The 21,607-nt window shown below is 43.3% G+C and overlaps 1 protein-coding gene and 1 long non-coding RNA gene across 2 annotated transcripts in view; one reads left to right on the plus strand and one right to left on the minus strand.

Moving 5' to 3' along the window:
• Positions 1-14,760, minus strand: part of USE1 (unconventional SNARE in the ER 1) — a 111,950-nt gene extending 97,190 nt beyond the window's left edge. The window contains exon 1 of the mRNA XM_073659951.1: positions 14,561-14,760. Within this exon, the coding sequence (XP_073516052.1) occupies positions 14,561-14,662 (102 nt within the window). The 5' untranslated portion in view covers positions 14,663-14,760. The remainder of the gene's footprint in view (positions 1-14,560) is intronic.
• Positions 14,729-16,259, plus strand: LOC141176027 (uncharacterized). The gene is made up of 3 exons (XR_012253099.1): positions 14,729-14,973; positions 15,477-15,632; positions 15,909-16,259. It is a non-coding gene; the product is annotated as an uncharacterized lncRNA (long non-coding RNA).
• The last annotated feature ends 5,348 nt before the right edge of the window (positions 16,260-21,607 follow it).

A 21,607-nucleotide genomic window follows, 5' to 3' on the forward strand; every position in this document is an offset into this window, starting at 1 on the left:
AGACTTACACTGAGAGCTTGTGATTGTTACCTCTGACTTCCAATCAGTCAGAAATTACGGTCACAAGTTGGCTGTGTGGGACCAGAGTGGTGACGGGAAGAGCTAAAGACAGTGGCTGGTGAGAATAAGACTAAATGCAGAAAACTTACATTTGTAGCACCACCACAATGCTGACATAAAAAGAAATGCTGGAGTGATGCTTTAAATCTTCCATTATGTGCAATAGTAACTAAACTAATTCATATGCACTGGGCCCCTCCTAGTGGTGGCCGCAGTAAAGACAGGCAGGAGTTAGGGGTGAAGAGTATGTTTATGCTTCTATTCCAGTGTAAATACATTGAAAAATATTTCACTTTCTCAAAAATACTAGCAGGGTAAAGTAGGAAAAGGCTTCAGAATCCTAGGGAGTATGACACGCAAAGAAAAAGGTTTCCACTTGTTTACTTAAAAATGTGCGATAAAAGGTACATCCTACTTTTTTTTTATAAACATCAGTATTTCTCATGAGCGGAGTGGATTCAAAAAAGAAAAGGGATCTAAACTATTTAAAAATATCCTGGCTTTGATGTAAAAAGACTCATCAAATGATGAAGTGTGAATGAGTCGGAAGCCAGGTACATGAACGAGCTATACCACCCTTAACCCTTTCCATCCACAGACAATTTCTGTCTTTGCATTTTCATTTTGGCTTCCCCTTCATTGAAGACCAAAGCTTTTTTATTTTTCTGCTTACATAGGTTTGTTTTTTTGTGGGATGAGTTGAACTTTTGAATGACACCAGTCAAACTAAAAACAAGCGCTCATATGACTATGGTAATGTAAAAAAAAAACAAAAAAAATATGGGTCTCTGAAGAAGTGGAATAAAATCGGAAAATTCAAGAAGTTTTTAACCCCTTACGGCATCTGCCATACATGTACGGCACAAATCGGTAGCGAGTGTATGGAGCAGGCTCACGGGGTGAGCTCGCCAGATACCCAGCAGGTAATGGCTGTGTGTTATAGCCAGGACCTGTCTCTAAGTATTTGCTGCAGAAATTTCTACACCATTTCGGCATCTCTTGGCAGGAAAAACGTAGCGGCAAAAATTAGCGTTTTTTACATACAGTTTTGGTGCAGATTTTCCCCACTCATTAGTATGGGTGAAATCTGCAGCAAAAACACTGAAACAATTACTGTGGTATTGCTGTATATAGCACAAGCAATCAGAGGATTGCAGGTTCAAGTCCCCTAAAGGGACTAATAACTAAAAGAAAAAAAAAAAAAGTTTGGAAAAATATGACCAGATAATTATTAACCCTGGAATCGATAGCAGATGCCATGTCTCGTTTGCAGAGCCACTGATATCTAAATAGTGGAAATCCCCCACAAGTGACCCCATTTTGGAAACTAGACCCCTCAAAGAACTTATCTAGACATGTGGTGAGCACCTTGAACCCACAGGTGCTTCACAGAATTTTATAACGTTGGGCCGTGAAAATGAAAAAACACATTTTTCCTGCAAAAATGTTGGCTTTGGTAAGCCAAACCTCAGACTCCTCAATTTCCCTGACTCCTACTCCACAAGGTAACAGGAGAAAATGGACCACACAATTTGTTGTGCAATTTCTCCAGAGTACGCAGATACTCCATATGTGGTGGAAAACTACTATTTGGGTGCACAGCAGGGCTTGAAAGGGAAGGAGCGCCAACTGACTTCTGGAGCGCAATTTTGGCTGGAACAAATTGTGGATGCCATGTCACATTTGAAAAGCCTCTGACATGCCAAAGCAGCAGAAACCCCTACAAGTGACCCTATTTTGGAATCTACACCTCTCGAGGAATTTATCTAGGGGTGTATTGAGCATTTTTAACCTTCAGGCAATTCACAGAATTGTATAACATTAGGCTGACTAAATGGGAAATTACCATTTTTTCCACTAAAATGTTGCTTTGAGCCAAGTATTTAATTTTCAAAAATGATAATATAGGAGAAAACGGACCATACAATTTGTTACCCATATGTGGTTAAAAACTACTACCTCAGAAGGGAAGAAGTGCCATATTGGAGTTCAGATTTTGATGGAATGGTTTGAGGGTTCCATGTCACATTGGCAGAGCCCCCTGAGGTGCCAGAACAGCAGAACCCCCATAAGTGACCTCATTTTACAAACTACACCTCTCAATGGATTCATCTAAGGGTACAATGATCACAGAATTTAATACCACTGGGCAACGAAAAAATAATTACAGTATTTTGGGGGAGGAAAATAGGAAAAAATGTTTTTAATAAAATGGTGGTGCGTCTTATAATCCGCTGTAGTTCTCCGCTTTTTCAGTAGTTCACCTGGGGGAGGGGGGGTGGCGATGGAGCGAGGTCCAAGGTGGCAGGTTTGCTGCTGCAGGAAGCTGGTGGCGGCAGGAGTGGGGCGATGCTGTGGGCCCCAGGCTGGTACGAGGTAGTGTTTGGCAGAGGGTAGGGGTGGGGCGATGCTGCGGGTCCCAGACTGGTAGAAGGTGGTGTTCAGCGGTGCGGGGGCTCCGCCGACATTTTGTGAAAGCCCAGAGTCTCCGCACTTTCCATGCTTTTCAATGCGGTGGCGTTCAGGAAGATGGCTGTCTCCGGCGGCGCATGCGCAATTGAGATCTCGGGAGACGATATTGTGGTGATCTCAATCTGCACATGCGCTGCATTTCGCAGCCATTTTCGCCAGGGCTGTGGAGTCGGAGCCCATTTTGGCGGACTCTGTATCGGTATAAAATGGACCGACTCCTAAAATATATAATAAATTGGGTACAGTAGTACAATGCAGTTTGTGGGGAATATTTTTTCATAAGAATTTGGGAAAGTTATGAAATGTCCTATTCCTGATCTAAGGGTCTAGACTTTTAGCTAAGATGAATCTGTGCTACAGTAAATTTATTACTTAAACATGAGCCATGTATGAGGGAGTCGGAGTTGGAGTCGGTGTCATGGAAATTGAGGAGTCGGAGGTTTGGCTTACCAACTCCACAGCCCTGATTTTTCCAAAGTCTATCACACTAAAAAGCATGGAAAATGCGCCATTTGGGCTTTCACAAAATGTTGACGGAGCTCCCTTACTGCCGGACACCCCCTCCTACAAGCCTGGGACCCACAGCATCGCCCTAATCCTGCTGCCGCTGCCAGAAGCTTCCTGCAACAGCGACCCTGGGACCCCGGCTCCACCGCAGCCGGTAAGCTACATTTGGATAAGATGCACTCACCATTTCTCCCCCAAATTTTGTGGGGAAAGAAAGTGTGCCTTATAATCCCAAAAATATGGTACATTTTAAACCACAAAAATGTTGTTTTTGCCCCAGATTTCACATTTTCACAATGGAAATGGGTAAAAATGGCACCAAAATTTTTCACACAATTTCTGCTGAATGTAGAAATACCCCATATGTGGCTGTACAGTACTGCTTAGCCACATGGTGAGACTCGGGAGGGACGGAGCGCTATTTGACTCCTGGAACAATTTTTCTAGAATAGTTTACACACTCCATATACACAGCCCCTAAGTGCTAGAAAAGCAGAATACTCTCAAGTGACCTCATTTTGGAAATTATACGCCATGGGGAATTTATTCACAGCTGTAGTGATGATTTGACTCCTTGGGTGATTTTCAGAAACAAGCAGCAGTGGATGTTGTGAAGAAAATTGCCAATCTACTATTGTAATGCATGTACATTATGCCCAGCTTGTGATCCTGGAGACATGGACCCCGTAAATTAAGCGGGCTCATCTCTACACAAATGCCAAATATGTGGACATTAAATGTGGTTTTGGCACACTGGGGCTCAGAAGGAAGGGGGCATTTAGATTTGGGAGTGCCGAATTCGCTGCATTGCTTTTGGGGGGCGAGGAGCCATTTCACTTTTCTAGAGCCTTTGTGTTACCAGTAATGTGGAAGCCCCTATATTACCATTAACAGATAACGGCCCAGAATGGGGACTTCTTTTCTTTGTTGACTGAATTGAAGCTTTTATTGGGAACATTTTACATAACATTTTGGATCACATTTATCCGGCGCTGTACGCTGAGTAATTATATCGGGGTTTCCATTGAAATCTCCGAATGATGTGATTCAGATGAAACGCCTGAGGGATCCATTAACTATAATGAGGCAGCAAAGTTACTCTGTACTCCGTCTGGCCTCTGTTCAGCGGTGTCCTTTTCAGAGGTGCACAAAACTGTGATCGACTGCTCTTTTATGCATGCCTAAAAAGACGGACACGGCTGGATCACATGCCAGCCGGTGTCCACTGTGTAACCATCTGTCTCATTATAGGGAATCTTCCATCGAAGGTTCTGTCTGAATCACATATTTCAGAGATTTTTACGGAAACCCCGGTGTGAGCGCTCAGTGTACAGCACAGGATAAATATGCACAGAGCCTTACTGCAATCTTTGGGAGGCAAAATGAACAAATCAACAGCAGGTGAAGAATTGGTTTTATTTTTTTACGCCATTCCTCGTGCGGTATAAGAGATTAGAGGACTTTATTCCTCAGGTCGGTGCGATTACAGCGATAACACATTTATAATCGGTTTTACGTTTGGCTGTTGTCACACATTAAAAGACGGGTTTTTTGTAAAAGCTAGTTTTTGCATCTGCATATATTTGAGAGCTATAATTTTTCTATATTTCTGACAGAGTCATGTGAGAGCTTATTTTTTGCGGGACGAGTTCACATTTTTATTGGTACCATTTTCTGGCACATATTTTTTGATATTTTATTTTTATTCCAGTTTTTGGGAAGCAGAATGAACAAAAACCAGGAATTGTTTCTTGGGGGGGGATTTTTTATGCCGATCCATGTGTGGTAAAATTGATAAGGCAGCTTTATTCTTCGGGCCAATATAATTACATCGATGCCACATTTATACAATAAAGACTACGTTATAAAAAAAATAAAATAATTGTTTTTGAATCGCTATATTCTGAGAGCTATAACTTATTTTTCCGCTGACTGATCTTTTTGGAGGCTTGCTTTTTTGCGGGACAAGATGGCATTTTCAAAGATACCATTTTTATTTACTTTTGTCTTTCTGATTGCGTTTTACTCCACTTTTTGTTCGGCAGTATAATGAAAAAGCATATTTTTTTGCCTCGTTTTCTAATTTTTAAGGTGTTCACTGAAGGGGTTTAACCAGTGAGAGAGTTTATAGATCAGGTTGTTCCGGACATAGCGATATCAAATGTGTACTTTTTTTTTGGTTTATTTTTGTTTTTACATAAAAATTTGTATTTACAGGTATAATATTTATTTTACTATTTTGTGATTTTTTAAAATAAATATTTTTACAATAATTTTTACTTCGTCCCTCTATGGTAATTTAACTTTTATCACTCTGATCGCTGGTATAATGCATTGCAAAGCGCAAGCCTCTTAGACCATGCTCTATGCATGGTCTAACAGGCATGCCGTAGCTGGCAGATCAGGGGGTTGTGATGACTACAATGGGACCCTTGCAATGACGTCACAGGAGTCCCCTCCCAGCCTCCTAAATGTTGCGATCTATATCAATTCAGGGGGTTAAACAGCCGCGGGCACCATTCTTGGATGTGAGAGCAGCGTCTCTGCCATCATGTAAGCAGAGTTCCCAGTGGCGATTGCGCGGGCACAGCTCGTGCCACGCACAATAGTGATACGTACCTATACGTCATCAGTCAGGAACCCCTATCCAACCATGACATATAGGTAGGTAAAATGTTGTCAAGGTGTTAAAAATAAAGCTAATAAAAAAATACAGGTGGTATCACTGCATACATAAAAGTCAGATCTATCAAAATAAAAAATAAATAACCTGATCGGTAAACACCATAAACAGAAAAAGATTCAAAACACCAAAAGTGTGGTTTTTTTGGTCGCTGCAATACCAAAAATTGCTTTAAGAAGTAATCATTTAATAATTTTAATTTCACAAATTTTTTTTTTTTTTTTTTTTTTTTATTCACCACTGAAATAATAAAAAAACAACTGGACATGTTGGGTATCGCGTAATCCTACTGGTGAGTAGCATTTTATTGCCAGATCATTTTTACCACACAACGCACATTGTGAAAACAATTCCCCTAAAAATACGGAATTTGAAACACACTTGGAATTTTTTTCACGTTTTCCAGTATGTAGGTAAAATAAATGGTGTCCTACAAAAGTACAATTTGTCCCACAAAAAACAAGTCTTCATATGGCTATGTGGACTGAAAAATAAAAGTTCTGGGTCTTGGAACAAGAGGTAGAAAAAATGAAAGTGGAAATTGGCCGTGTCAAGAGGGGGTTAAATAACTATTTCCAACAATGCAAATCACCACATATCCACACCTCTGAAACGCCCATAAAATGGAGTGGCAGCATTTCTCCATTCATCCTTCATGGAACTGCAGGAGAAAGCCAAGTATGGTGCTCCCAGGATTGCCATAGACAACAGCGCATTCCTGGGTGGCCAGTGATCAAGTCTCATGGAACACTTCAGGGTCCCGGTCTCAAGATCGGTAGGGATCCCAGCAGTCACATCCCCAACAATTAGCGCTATTCTATTTAGAGCAATCCAGTAAAAATGGATACTATGCAGTATATGTGCTTTTAACGACAGAAGTCATAGCGTGATGTAGCACATCCCTCACAAGCTTGAGCTTTCTCAGCACATACGGGAAACAAAGTTAACGCAGTATGAAAAGCACATTTTTGGGGTCTTACAATTGTAAGCATTCATTGTTCAATAAAAAATGACCTGGCAATATGATTCAAGTCAGTAACGGTATCTTACATTCTCCAAGTCAGTTTAGAGTTATTTTAGTACCCTTAAAAAAAAGTTCTGATCACCTTCCCTTCTCCTTCTCCCTCCCCATGTTTGATATATAAAACCCTATGAGTATTGTATTCCCTGCCCTTTTAGAAAAACAACGAAAATTATTCGACAAAAAAAGTTCTTCATTGTAATAAAAAACAAAAACATAACTTATTTTTATTTTTCCCCATCAATGGAGTCTTATGAGGACTTTGTTTTTGCATGCTGATTTGTAGTTTTTATTGGTGCCATTTTTTATTTTTTAGGGGTACTAGAGACAAAATCTGTGATGCATTTTTCCGCGGTTGGTATGATGATTGAATTCAGGGCTGTGGAGTCTGTGTCCATTTTAGTGAAGTCGGTATAAAATAGACCAACTCCTAAAATATATAATAAATTGAGTACAGTAGTACAATGCAGGATGTGCTGTAAATGTTATCATAAGAATTTGGGAAAGTTATGAAATGTCCTATAAATGTCTGTCCTATTCCTGATCTAAGGGTCTAGGCTTTTAGTTGAGATGAATCTGCGCTGCAGTTTATGTACACGCTCAGTAGTGAGGCAGTGAGATGAATCTGTGCTGCACTTTATGTACACGCTCAGTAGTGAGGCAGTGAGATGAATCTGTGCTGCACTTTATGTACACGCTCAGTAGTGAGGCAGTGTGATGAATCTGTGCTGCACTTTATGTACAAGCTCAGTAGTGAGGCAGTGAGATGAATCTGTGCTGCACTTTATGTACACGCTCAGTAGTGAGGCAGTGAGATGAATCTGTGCTGCACTTTATGTACATGCTCAGTAGTGAGGCAGTGAGATGAATCTGTGCTGCACTTTATGTACACGCTCAGTAGTGAGATGAATCTGTGCTGCACTTTATGTACACGCTCAGTAGTGAGGCAGTGAGATGAATCTGTGCTGCACTTTATGTACACGCTCAGTAGTGAGGCAGTGAGATGAATCTGTGCTGCACTTTATGTACAAGCTCAGTAGTGAGGCAGTGAGATGAATCTGTGCTGCACTTTATGTACACGCTCAGTAGTGAGGCAGTGAGATGAATCTGTGCTGCACTTTATGTACACGCTCAGTAGTGAGATGAATCTGTGCTGCACTTTATGTACACGCTCAGTAGTGAGGCAGTGAGATGAATCTGTGCTGCAGTTTATGTACACGCTCAGTAGTGAGGCAGTGAGATGAATCTGTGCTGCACTTTATGTACATGCTCAGTAGTGAGGCAGCGAGATGAATCTGTGCTGCACTTTATGTACATGCTCAGTAGTGAGGCAGTGAGATGAATCTGTGCTGCACTTTATGTACACGCTCAGTAGTGAGATGAATCTGTGCTGTACTTTATGTACACGCTCAGTAGTGAGGCAGTGAGATGAATCTGTGCTGCACTTTATGTACACGCTCAGTAGTGAGGCAGTGAGATGAATCTGTGCTGCAGTTTATGTACACGCTCAGTAGTGAGGCAGTGAGATGAATCTGTGCTGCACTTTATGTACATGCTCAGTAGTGAGGCAGTGAGGTGAATCTGTGCTGCAGTTTATGTACACGCTCAGTAGTGAGGCAGTGAGATGAATCTGTGCTGCACTTTATGTACACGCTCAGTAGTGAGATGAATCTGTGCTGTACTTTATGTACACGCTCAGTAGTGAGGCAGTGAGATGAATCTGTGCTGCACTTTATGTACACGCTCAGTAGTGAGGCAGTGAGATGAATCTGTGCTGTACTTTATGTACACGCTCAGTAGTGAGGCAGTGAGATGAATCTGTGCTGCACTTTATGTACATGCTCAGTAGTGAGATGAATCTGTGCTGCACTTTATGTACACGCTCAGTAGTGAGGCAGTGAGATGAATCTGTGCTGCACTTTATGTACACGCTCAGTAGTGAGGTAGTGAGGCAGTGAGATGAATCTGCGCTGCAGTTTATGTACACGCTCAGTAGTGAGGCAGTGAGATGAATCTGTGCTGCACTTTATGTACACGCTCAGTAGTGAGGCAGTGAGATGAATCTGTGCTGCACTTTATGTACACGCTCAGTAGTGAGGCAGTGAGATGAATCTGTGCTGCACTTTATGTACACGCTCAGTAGTGAGGCAGTGAGATGAATCTGTGCTGCAGTTTATGTACACGCTCAGTAGTGAGGCAGTGAGATGAATCTGTGCTGCACTTTATGTACACGCTCAGTAGTGAGGCATTGAGATGAATCTGTGCTGCAGTTTATGTACACGCTCAGTAGTGAGGCAGTGAGATGAATCTGTGCTGCACTTTATGTACATGCTCAGTAGTGAGGCAGTGAGATGAATCTGTGCTGCAGTTTATGTACACGCTCAGTAGTGAGGCAGTGAGATGAATCTGTGCTGCACTTTATGTACACGCTCAGTAGTGAGGCAGTGAGATGAATCTGTGCTGCAGTTTATGTACACGCTCAGTAGTGAGGCCGGGCTGTGGAGTCAGGGAAATTGAGGAGTTTGAGCCAGAGGTTTGGTTTAGTAACTCCACAGTCCTGTGACCGATAAATGATAATTCTGTCTCTTCTTTTTCTTTTAAGTCTATCCCCATAAGAATAGAATGGCATGCTCGACCCTCCAATCATTCCCTATGGGGCTGCGCTCATTTTATTCTTGCAGCCTCATAGAGAATGAAAGGAGCGGTGGTTGCGCATCCAACCAGCTGTTCCATTTTATAATGGGGATAAACATTACTCATTCTGCCGATCGGTGCAGGTTAAAGCAGTTGGACCCATACTGATCAATAAGTGATAACTTGTTTTTCACTGCACAACCCCTTTAAAAAGCAGAAATCAGATCCAGTTCCAATCACTGCTGTACGTGAACTGTTTGGAGTGGGCTCAGCCTCCGAGCCCATACCATTCACCAGTTCCCTATATCTACTATTACATCATGAAGCAGAAAGGGGTTAAAAGAGTGGTCCGAAACCAAAGGTGATTTTCATACTAAATGTCTATTTAATGTAATAATCAAATCACTTTTCTAATATACCCTATTTTGCAGATTATAAGATGCACCCCAAAAAGTGCAAAATAGGAAAAAAAAAAAAATTTTAAATTAAAATGGTGCGCCTTATAATCCTTTTTACCTGAGGGGCAGCGGTGGTGGAGTAAGGGGTCACACATACCAGAGACTGGTGACGGAGGCGGCCGATGCTGCGAGCCCCATCCTCAGAAGTGTCGATGATTCAAGGCAGTGGTGGTGGCGACGATGGTAGCGGGGCGATGCGGCGGCCCCGTCCTCAGAAGTCGGCGTTGAGCAGAGGTTCCCTATCCCGTACATAGCCCTGCGCTGTGTTTCGGCAAAATGGCCGCCGGAGCATGAGCAGATTGAGATCTCGGGAGACACATAGCGCAGGACTATGTACGGGATAGGGAACCTCCGCTCACCGCCGACTTCTGAGGACGGGGCCACAGCATCGCCCGCTACCACCGTCGTCACCACCACCACCTTGAATTAGCAACACTTCTTCTGAGGACGGGGGCCGCAGCATCGCCCCGCTACTGCAGCAGCCGCCACCAACCTCCTGTATCTGTGACCCCGATACGACGCCACCCCCCCAGGTAAAATACCGTAAGTTCTCATTATAAGATGCATCCCCTTTTGCGACCCCGTCCTCAGAAGTCGGCGGTGAGCCGAGATTCTCTATCCCGTACATAGCCCTGCGCTATGAGTCTCCCAAGATCTCAGTGTCACTTTATGAGGTAATACCTCTGGAACGCTTCAACGGTTCCCAGTGATTCGGAGACTGTCTTTTCGTGACATATTGTACTCCATGATAGTGGTAGAATGTATTTGATATGACTTGTGTTTATTTGTGAAATAATCGGAAAGTTGGTGAAAATTTGGAAAATTTAGCAATTTTTAAACTTTTAATTTTTATGTCTTTAAATCAGGAAGGAAAAAAAAAACCATTTAAACTTTTTTCACAAAAATTGAACTTAAGACCCCAATTTTTTTTTTATTTTTACAAAGGTAATGATGAAAGAAAATGGACACCAAAATTTGCTGTGCAATTGGTCCTGAGCATGCCGAAACGCAAAATTGGCTGTAATGAAGAGCGGACACCATGTCGTGTTTGGAGAGCCCCTGATGTGCCTAAACAGTGGAAACCCCCTACAAGTGACATCATTTTGGAAACTAGACCCCTCAAGGATTTTATCCAGGGGTATAGTGAGCATTTTGAACCCACAGATACAACACAGAATTTGATAACATTAGGTTGTCATATTGAAAAAGTTCTTTTTTTTTTTCACAAAAATGTTGCTTTAGCCCAAATTTCTCACTTTTGCAAGTGATAACACCAAAAGTGTACCCCACAGTTTGATACCCCACATGTAGTCAAAAAGTTCTGTTTGGACACACGGCAGGGCTCGGAGCGGAAGGAGTAATATTTGAATTTTGGAACACAAATTAGGCTGAAAGAGACGGTGGGCACCATGTCCCATTTGCAGGGTCCCTTAGGTGCCTAAACTGCTGAAACCCCCCCCACAACTGACCCCATTTTGGAAACGACACCCCTCAAGGATTTTATCCAGGAGTATAATGAGGATTTTGAACCCAAAAGGTATGACACATTTGATAACATTAGGTCGTCAAATTGAATATGTCGTCATTAGTCATGAGCACAAGTGCTCGCTGCTCCAAGTATTGCGGGTGCTCAAGCGACATGCTCACGTCTCCGCCCCACATGTTTCGCGGCTGTTAGACAACCAAAATAAACATGGGGGTATTGCCCGTGTATGGCAGGCAACCCCCGAATGTCTTTTTTTGGGTGTCTAACAGCAGCGAGCGGGGCGGGTGTCCAGAGGATCTCACTCGAGCACCCACAATACTCGTTGCATACCCAAGGACTTGCACTCAACACTAGTTGCCATATCGTCATCATTTTTTTTTTAAACTTTTGAAGAAAAAAAAAAAATCTAACCACAACTCTAACTCCAACCCCAAGCCTATCCCTACCTGTAGAGAGAGCCCACACAGAGAGAGCCCACACAGAGAGAGCCCACACAGAGAGAGCCCACACAGAGAGAGCCCACACAGAGAGAGCCCACACAGAGAGAGCCCACACAGAGAGAGCCCACACAGAGAGAGCCCACACAGAGAGAGCCCACACAGAGAGAGCCCACACAGAGAGAGCCCACACAGAGAGAGCCCACACAGAGAGAGGCATAGCCTACTCCTAACACAACCCTAACTGCAAAGAATGAAACAATTTTTTTATTTTATTTTATAATTTTTATATGACTAAGGGGGGTTTGATTAACTAATTATTGGCTTTTGATCACCGTGATATCACAATGATCAAAAGGAACCAACAGAAAAAAATGATCTGCTGTTGCCAGGTACCGACCGGGGGATGGAGCAGAAGGGTCCGGGGAAGGCGGAGGTAACAGGTGGGGACTCAGGGAGCATCATTTCTCTCTCCTGTGACATGTATATCATCTCAGAATAGAGAGAAATGACTAACAGTGGCACACTTTTTTTTTTTTATTTATGTGATCATCGTTATTCGGTGAATAAATCACGTGATCGGGGACCAGAAAAAACGGCCCTGATCATGTTCTCCAGGGTCTCAGCTAACCGAACCCTGGAAATTTTCTGACGCTGGGGGGCGCCATACCCTTATTTCTCAGCGCTGTTAAAAAGCGGCACTGAGGAATAAGTCCCCTTAGCTACTGCTGTTTAAAAGCGTATCGGCGGTCATTAAGGGGTTAAGAATCCCCAGTACATGCTACATTACTCAAACGGAACGTCATCTGTGGGCTGGGGCTATGGTCACTGCCGCAGTTGCTGTTCCCACCCTGAAAACAAAGCATCATCAGTGACATATATTTCAAGGGCTGGGCTAGTCCCTGCTCTACTGAGCATGTGCCGGTTCTCAGTGCCTGCTCTATATCCCTTTGAATCCTCGCTGCCATTGCGCACCCTTGCTGGCTCTAGAGAGAGGACGAGCCAGCAAGAGAGCTCCTGTTCCATTTCAGAATTTCAGGGTAGTGTGTTTTGGGGGCTGGTGTCTGCTCTCCCTTCTTGCCACATTCTCTTTTTTTTCACTGCGCGTTGACAGTGTGCATTCTTGACGGCTTGTCACTAGACCCAGACAGGGAGCACAATATCTGCACATTCAAGGTAATATAGCCCAGAGAGACCATACTGAGCATGCGTTGGGATTGACAACAAGGACATGTTCAGTAGAGCAGGGACTAGCCCAGCCCTTGAAACAGATGATGCTTCGTTTTCAGGGTGGGAACAGCAACTGTGCCAGTGACCATAGCTTCGGCCCCCACAGATGACATTCTGTTTCAGTAATGTAGCATGTACTGGGGATTCTTAACCCCTTAATGACCGCCGACACGCCTTTAAAAAGCAGTAGCGTCAGTATGTGCTCCCTGGGCTATATTGCTTTGAATGTGCAGATATTGCGCTCCCTTGCTGGGTCTAGTAACAAGCCATCAAGAATGCACACTGTCAACGCGCAGTAAATAAAAGAGAATGTGGCAAGAAGGGAGAGCAGACACCAGCCCCCAAAACAGACGACACTACCCTGAAATTCTGCAATGGAACGGGAGCCCTCTTGCTGGCCTGTCCTCTCTCTAGAGCTAGCGAGGGTGCGCAATGTCAGCGAGGATTCAAAGGGATATAGAGCAGGGACTGAGAACCGGCACATGCTCCGTAGAACAGGGACTAGCCCAGGCCCTGAAACTAATGTCACTGATGGCGCTTCATTTCCAGGTGGTGACAGCAGCTGTTGCAGTGACCACAAAGCCAGCCCCCTTATTACATCCTGACAAAAGTATTCCAATCTGCACTGGGGTAGAGCAGGAATAGAAGGGAATTTTTAATTGAAGAAGTTTATTGGAAAAGTGAATAGATTATTACATTAAATAGACAATTAGTATGAAAATCACCTTTGGCTTTGGGCCACCCCTTCAGAAATCCCTTTAATGGTGTGTTATTATTTTGGCACAAAATACATGTGTACAGTAAGCCAACCAAGGTGTGGTATAAGGAGAACTGCCTAAGGCCGCGACCCCACTATCAGTATTCAGTCAGTATTTTTCTCAGGAGAGGGTGATAAATGCAGAATTGGTGGCTTGTTTCTATTATACCTTTTCTCTGATTGTTCCTCACCTGGTTTTGGCTCCCACTCCTGAGAAAAATACTGACCGAATACTGATAGTGGGGCCGTGGTCTAACATGTCTAGTAGATAGACTTGCAGGAATCTGGTGCAGCGGACATGTCATTATGTCGATAGTCCGTGGCCGCTGGACCAGATTCCTTCGAGCCTCCTACCTGCTGGCGTCTTCTGAGTAGGCCTGGCACACTATCAATATGGCGAGACACATTGGGCAACTAATCAGAGTAGGTGGATTGGATGCTTGCAGGACCCTGCAGGTCTTTTGGCTGGACCTTAGCAGGATGGCCACACAGGCCAGCGTCCAGGCTTCTGCTTTAATGACATTCTTACCAAGATGTCTGTCTGAGGTCAGTGAATGGACAGTTGTATTTACACCCTGGGGTCACATCGTGTAAGGTGCACTGACAGCAAGCAGAGCTCTTCCACAAAGGTGAAGAATCCCAACGGCTTATTGGAAAGTTGATAAACCTTTCATGGTAACACTGAGAGGCTTTCTGTGCAGCAGTGTGACCCATCCCGCAGCGCTGGCAGGACGTAGTACCACTGCTGGCTGACCGCCATTACTGGACAGGGACGAGGTGGCACACTGCAGCATATCCCCGCACCGGCCTCTCACCTTCTCCAGCCTCCACTCCCCCTGCTCCCTCCGCTCAGACGCCATACTCTCGCAGCGAGACAGAAGCCGCACAAAATTCAGCTCCAGCCTGGACTTCGCCATGGCATTGGCTATGAGCTGTACCGGAAGTAGAACGGCACGTCATAGCCTAAGGAGGCGGTCATCTTGGAGGAGGCGGTGTTTCGCAGAGCTGCTCAGGACGCTCACGTGACTCTTCGCAGTAACTGTAAGCTTGCAATCATCTATACAGATGTCGCCACGTCACGTGGTGTACTGAGTGAAGCCAGTTATCAGTTACAACGTCGGCGAATGGGCTTTGTGTTACGTGACACTACAGTAAGGCTGATCTGAGGGAGACTACATCGGAAGAATCTACTCGCTTGGAGTACAGATGATGGCAGTGAAGCGGTCAGGTGCCTCACTAAGTCTGGGGATGTACTGTTCTGAGAAGGGCTCGCTGCTGGATAACACGGCCGAGTGGTATTCCATGTTCTGTCGTATAGCGCTCGGCCCTGTGTTATACTATGGAGCATTTCAGATCTGCCATTATCGGCAAGAGAAAACAATGGCAGTATACTGCGAGCACATCGGATGATCGGATCACGCGCACCCATACAAGCCTATGGGTGCGTGTGAACATCGGACTGCACTTGGATGTCATCTGAGTGCAGTCCGATGAACGCTCACAGAGACCATGGAGAAATTAAGTTCTCTGTTTCTCCGCACCTGTCCTGAGAGTCTCGTGATAGAATAGGATCACACAGACCTGACACTCAGATCACTCTAAGATAGATATACCTCACAACTTTTGAAGGACAGAAAGAGGGACACATCATGTGGTGCATGTAGCATGTCTCAGCCAATTTTGGCCACACCCCGATCCACGCCCATTTGCTATTTCTTCCTCTCCCACCAGGAGGAGTTGTCGGAGGGGCGCTGGTAATGAGGGGCATTTAGCAGACGGCGGAGACTGTTAGGGCGTGGACCCAAATCCAGGACAGTCTGCTGTATCCAGGACAGTTGGGACTAGAGATGAGCGGATGGACTTCCGGGTCTCTGGTCCAGCGTCCAGGTCAGTGGTACCTGGCGGCTGGACAGGAGGCCGCGAATCTCTAACCATCCAGTGTCCCCGGCGGCTTTTGATCACCCAGGGCAGCGCAACGTCTTCTGTGTGTTCTGCTCATCTCCTGTTGGGACCTGTGGATTATTTTTTGTTCCTTCATTCACAGTTGGAGCCGCCAGAACTTTCTTATCTTTATGTAGCTTCGCTATACGACATCTTGAATTTTTGTGTCTGTAAGGCCGTGTTCACACGTTGTTGAAATATTGTGTTTTTTGTTTTCTGCAGGATCCGCACCAAACTTCACAATAAGAATCAAAGCTTTTCTGTACTGTTAAAAAGTGTTAAAAACTCTGCTTCATATCTTCCCCAAAATCGCATCAAATAAAGAGGAAAACGCGTAAAACAAACGCAACAAACACCAATAATCAGAGAAGATTGTTGCTGTGTCATGTAGTGTGGACACCTGCCGAAAAAAAGCAGCAGAAAGAACGCAGCATTTACTCTAAGTGTGAACACGGTCTCAGCCTTACCGTTTTATTACATTCATACGGGTTTAACAGAGAAAAATATAAATTACGCCATATTTTTTCGACGTCATTTACCGATCCCGGTAAATAATCTGATCGCTGTGTTGTGCGGGTCGTTACGATTACAGGAACACCAAATATGTCCATGTTATTTGGTGATTTGTGATGCTTATTATTTAAAAATAAACGCATTAAAAATAAAAAAAATTCATTATCAAGTGTTTTTCACTATTATTTTTTTAGTAATATTATAAGATGAAAAAATCTCTTAGTGTATGTGCACACGATCCGGAGCCGCTGCGGGTTTATGCTGCGTCAAACCGCATTGGCCAGATGTTACAGCATAGTGGATGGATTTCTAGAAATCCCATGTCCACTATGCGTCACTGTACAGCTGCGGATCACCCGCGGAAACTGACATGTGGCTCGTCTATGGCGCCGCTCATTAGCATATTGAGCGGAAGCCGGCGGCGGCTATTCCGGAGAGTCGGACCCACAGGCTGGTACGCATCGTGGGCACATACCCTGATTCTCCCTGTAGAATAAGAATACAGATCAAGTACATGGAATTCTGCTTATTACCCCACAAGAGCTTGTGTCTCAGCACACTAACGCTCCCATCTATCTGTAATGTGTGAAGGTTTGTGAGTTCATGACTTGAGTAGACACTTAAAAAAAAAAAAAATTAATTGCTTATTATTTTTAATACTTTTAGGCTACATTACCACGATCAGGAACAGCAGCGCTTTGGTCGTAAAATATTCTCGCTGCGTTATAATCATGCAGGTAAATCCGGATGTGTTCACTGAACTATGTGGACTTACCGCATCTAATGACATTTTATTGTGGAAATTTCATAGTGGAGACCAGCATAACCGCAACAGAAATGAATATGCTGTGGTTTGTAAATCCACGCCACTGGTGAGTTTACTCAGCGCAGGTGAGCTGTGTCCAAAATGCTGCCATTATGGAGCGTGGTGATATATAGCCATATAGGAACAAGATAAATATTTTTCTTCATCTCAATATACAGCCACCATAAAAATACATTGTTATATATACAATGTATTTCTATGGAGATGTATACTCTGCTTCTGGATTTATTGCAATGTAGAGTCAAGATAACCAAAATCTCCAATGTTCATCATTATGGGCTGTAGCTCAGCGGTTAGAGCATGCAGCCTGTGAGCATTGGGAAGCATGTTGTGACACTGTGATTGATAACAGGAGCGAGAGGAGGTGAATATATTATTTAATTTATGGACTAAGAAGAGATGATCGGCCCTGCCCCCAAGGAGGAGGCGCTACGGAGCGATGAGAATGTCGGAGAGAGGTAAGTATAGAAGACGGGAGAACAGCTGAGCCCTCAAAGTGGGACAGTCCCGCCGAAAATGGGATGGTTGTGAGCTATGGATAGAGTTTGAGCTGAGTTTCTTTCGCATAATAGGCCTGATTCTCTCTCAAGAGAGAATCAACGCTAGTGTGAGCCCACCCTAAGCACAACACTCAGAGGAGGAGACAGGTGCTGACCCTTTCACTGCCATCATCTGTACTCCAAGGTACATATCCATGATATCTATGCAGAAGACAAGCAAATATATATTTATTTTACTCACTTATACAGCGCCATTAATTCCACAACACTTTACAAACATTATCATCACTGTCCCCATTGGGCTCACAATCTACATTTCCTATCAGTAGGTCTTTGGAGTGTGGGAGGAAACCAGAGAACCTGGAGGAAACCCACACAAACACGGGAGAACATACAAACTCCATGCAAATAAGTGAAAAGTAGGGGGATTGAAGCAATTGCATGCATTTTGAAAGAATGAAGACAAATCCCACAATAAAGTGATTTGCAAGGTTTCATAACTTTCCATGCCTGTCAAAATTGCTGGAAAGAAAATTAAAAGCTTAGTTCCTTTTAACCCCGTATATGTACAGCGCATGGTGTGTCTATCCCTTTGGTGCTGGCTCTGGCGTTGAGCCCACTTCTTTCCCGCCACATGACAGCTGATCTGCGGATGGAATCCAGAGCCCGCACCAAAGAGGGGGAGGCAACCTTGGACTTACCTATACTTCCAAGGTTGTTAAGTATGCAGACATCCCCCTATATAACGTATGAGCCCACACACAGGACCCTACATACAGTATGATCCCCCACATAATCCCCTATATACAGTATGAGCCATCACATAAGATGCGGACAGCGGTGACAGGAAGAGGCAGTGGTGAGTGTGGCATGGTGCGGCTCGTGGGCCACGGTTTTCAGCCTTTTGGCTGTCCCGGTCATTGGGCCACACTTTGCCCAGCTCTGAAACTATTAATATGGGCATACAGGTTATGGAGTGCTGAGGAGAGTCCTGCCTGTATGTCACGTATCAGATGTCTTGTTGATAAATCATCTTTTATCATTTTATATAAATGAGCTCTTCCAGGCTATGGGGCAGACATTGCCAGGAAAATAACTTTGCCTCCGCGCTTCATCTTCATATATCTCACCTCCCATTAGCGTCACTCTGTCCCTGTGACGTCGGCTGCTTGAGAGGAAATTTTTTTTATTTTTTAAATCAAATTTTTTTTATTAGTTTTTATAAAAATTTTCACAAAGGTAAAAAAAAAAAAGCAACAACAACCAGACAGACATTGGAGAAACACAGTTCTCCACCACCCAACCTTAAGAAGCATTAAAGATAAGTTATTTATACATCTTGGCTCTGCAAAACCAGCATAATTAGATGAACAAATATTTGAACATAGTAACAATAGTCAATCCAATTACATATAAATTGTGGAAGTACTGATAACATTTTTATTAATTTTCAAAGAAGTTTAATTTGAGGCATCATGTAAACGTAACTCAAAGCAAGCCGAGGCGAAATCTCCTCAGTTCCCTAGATGTCACACCAGAGCCATCAATCCATAGACCCCATATCTTGTCAAATTTAGAGATAGCATCTCTTTTTAGGTATATGCCTTTTTCCAAATTTACCAGCCAGTTAACTTTATCAATAAATTCTGATATCATAGGCTCCTGATCTGCTATCCATTTTTGGGCTATCAATTTTCTTGCCATATATAACATACGTGCCCCCACAATTTTGCTGTACTCATCAATAGTCAGATCTTCAACATATCTCAGTATACATACTAATGGTGAAAGCTCTACGTCAATTGAATAAACCCTGTTAATCATTGCTACAACACTGTTCCAAAAGGACACCAAGTTAGGACAGTTCCACATCACATGAAGCATATCTGCTATGTTAGTTTTGCATCTAGGACAGTGGGGACTTGAACGAAATCCTATGTTAAATAAGAATTGAGGTGTCCTGTATACCTGGTGTATCACATATACAGTCATATGAAAAAGTTTGGGCACCCCTATTAATCTTAAGCTTAATGTTTTATAAAAATTGGTGTTTTTGCAACAGCTATTTCAGTTTGATATATGTAATAACTGTTGGACACAGTAATGTTTCTGCCTTGAAATGAGGTTTATTGTACTAACAGAAAATGTGCAATCTGCATTCAAACAAAATTTGACAGGTGCATAAGTATGGGCACCTCACCAGAAAAGTGACATTAATATTTAGTAGATCCTCCTTTTGCAAAAATAACAGCCTCTAGTCGCTTCCTGTAGCTTTTAATGAGTTCCTGGATCCTGGATGAAGGTATTTTTGACCATTCCTCTTTACAAAACAATTCCAGTTCAGTTAAGTTTGATGGTCGCCGAGCATGGACAGCCTCTTCAAATGATCCCACAGATGTTCAATGATATTCAGGTCTGGGGACTGGGATGGCCATTCCAGAACATTGTAATTGTTCCTCTGCATGAATGCCTGAGTAGATTTGGAGCGGTGTTTTGGATCATTGTCTTGCTGAAAGATCCATCCACTGCGTAACTTCAACTTTATCACTGATTCTTGAACACTATTGCCAAGAATCTGCTGATACTGAGTGGAATCCATGCGTCCCTCAACTTTAACAAGATTCCCAGTGCCGGCATTGACCACACAGCCCCAAAGCATGATGGAACCTCCACCAAATTTTACTGTGGGTAGCAAGTGTTTTTCTTGGAATGCTGTGTTTTTTTGCCACCATGCATAACGCCTTTTTGTATGACCAAACAACTCAATCTTGGTTTCATCAGTCCACAGGACCTTCTTCCAAAAAGAAATAGGCTTCTTCAAATGTGCTTTTGCATACCTCAGCCGACTCTGTTTGTGCGTACTTGCAGAAACGGCTTCTTTCGCATCACTCTCCCATACAGCTTCTCCTTGTGCAAAGTGCGTTGTATAGTTGACCGATGCACAGTGACACCATCTGCAGCAAGTTGATGCTGCAGCTCTCTGGAGGTGGTCTGAGGATTGTCCTTGACTGATCTCACCATTCTTCTTCTCTGCCTTTCTGATGTTTTTCTTGTCCTGACACTTCTGGCCTTAACAAGAACTGTCCCTATGTTCTTCCATTTCCTTACTATGTTCCTCACAGTGGAAACTGACAGGTTAAATCTCTGAGACAGCTTTTTGTATCCTTCCCCTGAACAACTATGTTGAATAATCTTTGTTTTCAGATCATTTGACAGTTGTTTTGAGGAGCCCATGATGCCACTCTTCAGAGGAGATTCAAACAGGAGAACAACTTGCAAGTGGCCACTTTAAGTAGCTTTTCTCATGATTGCATACACCTGGCTATAAAGTTCAAAGCTCAATGAGGTTACAAAACCAAAAAAAGTGCTTTAGTAAGTCAGTAAAAAGTAGGCAGGAGTATTTAAAACAAGAAAATGATAAGGGTGCCCATACTTATGCACAGGTCAAATTTTGTTTGAATGCAGATTGCACATTTTCTGTTAGCACAATAAACCTCATTTCAAGGCAGAAACATTACTGTGTCCAACAGTTATTACATATATCAAACTGAAATAGCTGTTGCAAAAACACCAATTTTTATAAAACATTAAGCTTAAGATTAATAGGGGTGCCCAAACTTTTTCATATGACTGTATATGGGACAGTCTATGGGATTCACTTAAAGACAGCTGTGGAACTCTTTCCAGTATATCTGACCAGTGATTTTCCTCTATAGGTCCCATTACACACTCCCATTTCTCTTTTGATCACATCGGCTGGTTTGTCAATATAATGTCTAAGAGAATGTTATAAAGTAATGAGGTCTGTCCACGAGAACTGTGTAGATAAGCTATTCTCTGTATTATTGAGATTCGAGGTACCCCTCCTTCCAGAACAATGCCTTCCGTGCGATATGCGTGCCTAAATTGTAAGTATTTGTAGAATTCAGAGTGAGGTAACCCATATTTATTTTGCAGCTGTGAGAAGTCCTTAATCACATCACCTATCAGCTCTTGATTAAGTCTGTTTAAACCCTTGGCGCTCCAGGAGCCAAATCCCACCAGTTGGTATAGATTTGGAAGCCATGGAGTGTTCCATAATG

Source organism: Phyllobates terribilis, unplaced genomic scaffold, assembly GCF_046119375.1.
Source record: "Phyllobates terribilis strain yellow unplaced genomic scaffold, ASM4611937v1 Scaffold_1__5_contigs__length_1240528914, whole genome shotgun sequence".
In the NCBI taxonomy this organism is placed as follows: domain Eukaryota; kingdom Metazoa; phylum Chordata; class Amphibia; order Anura; family Dendrobatidae; genus Phyllobates; species Phyllobates terribilis.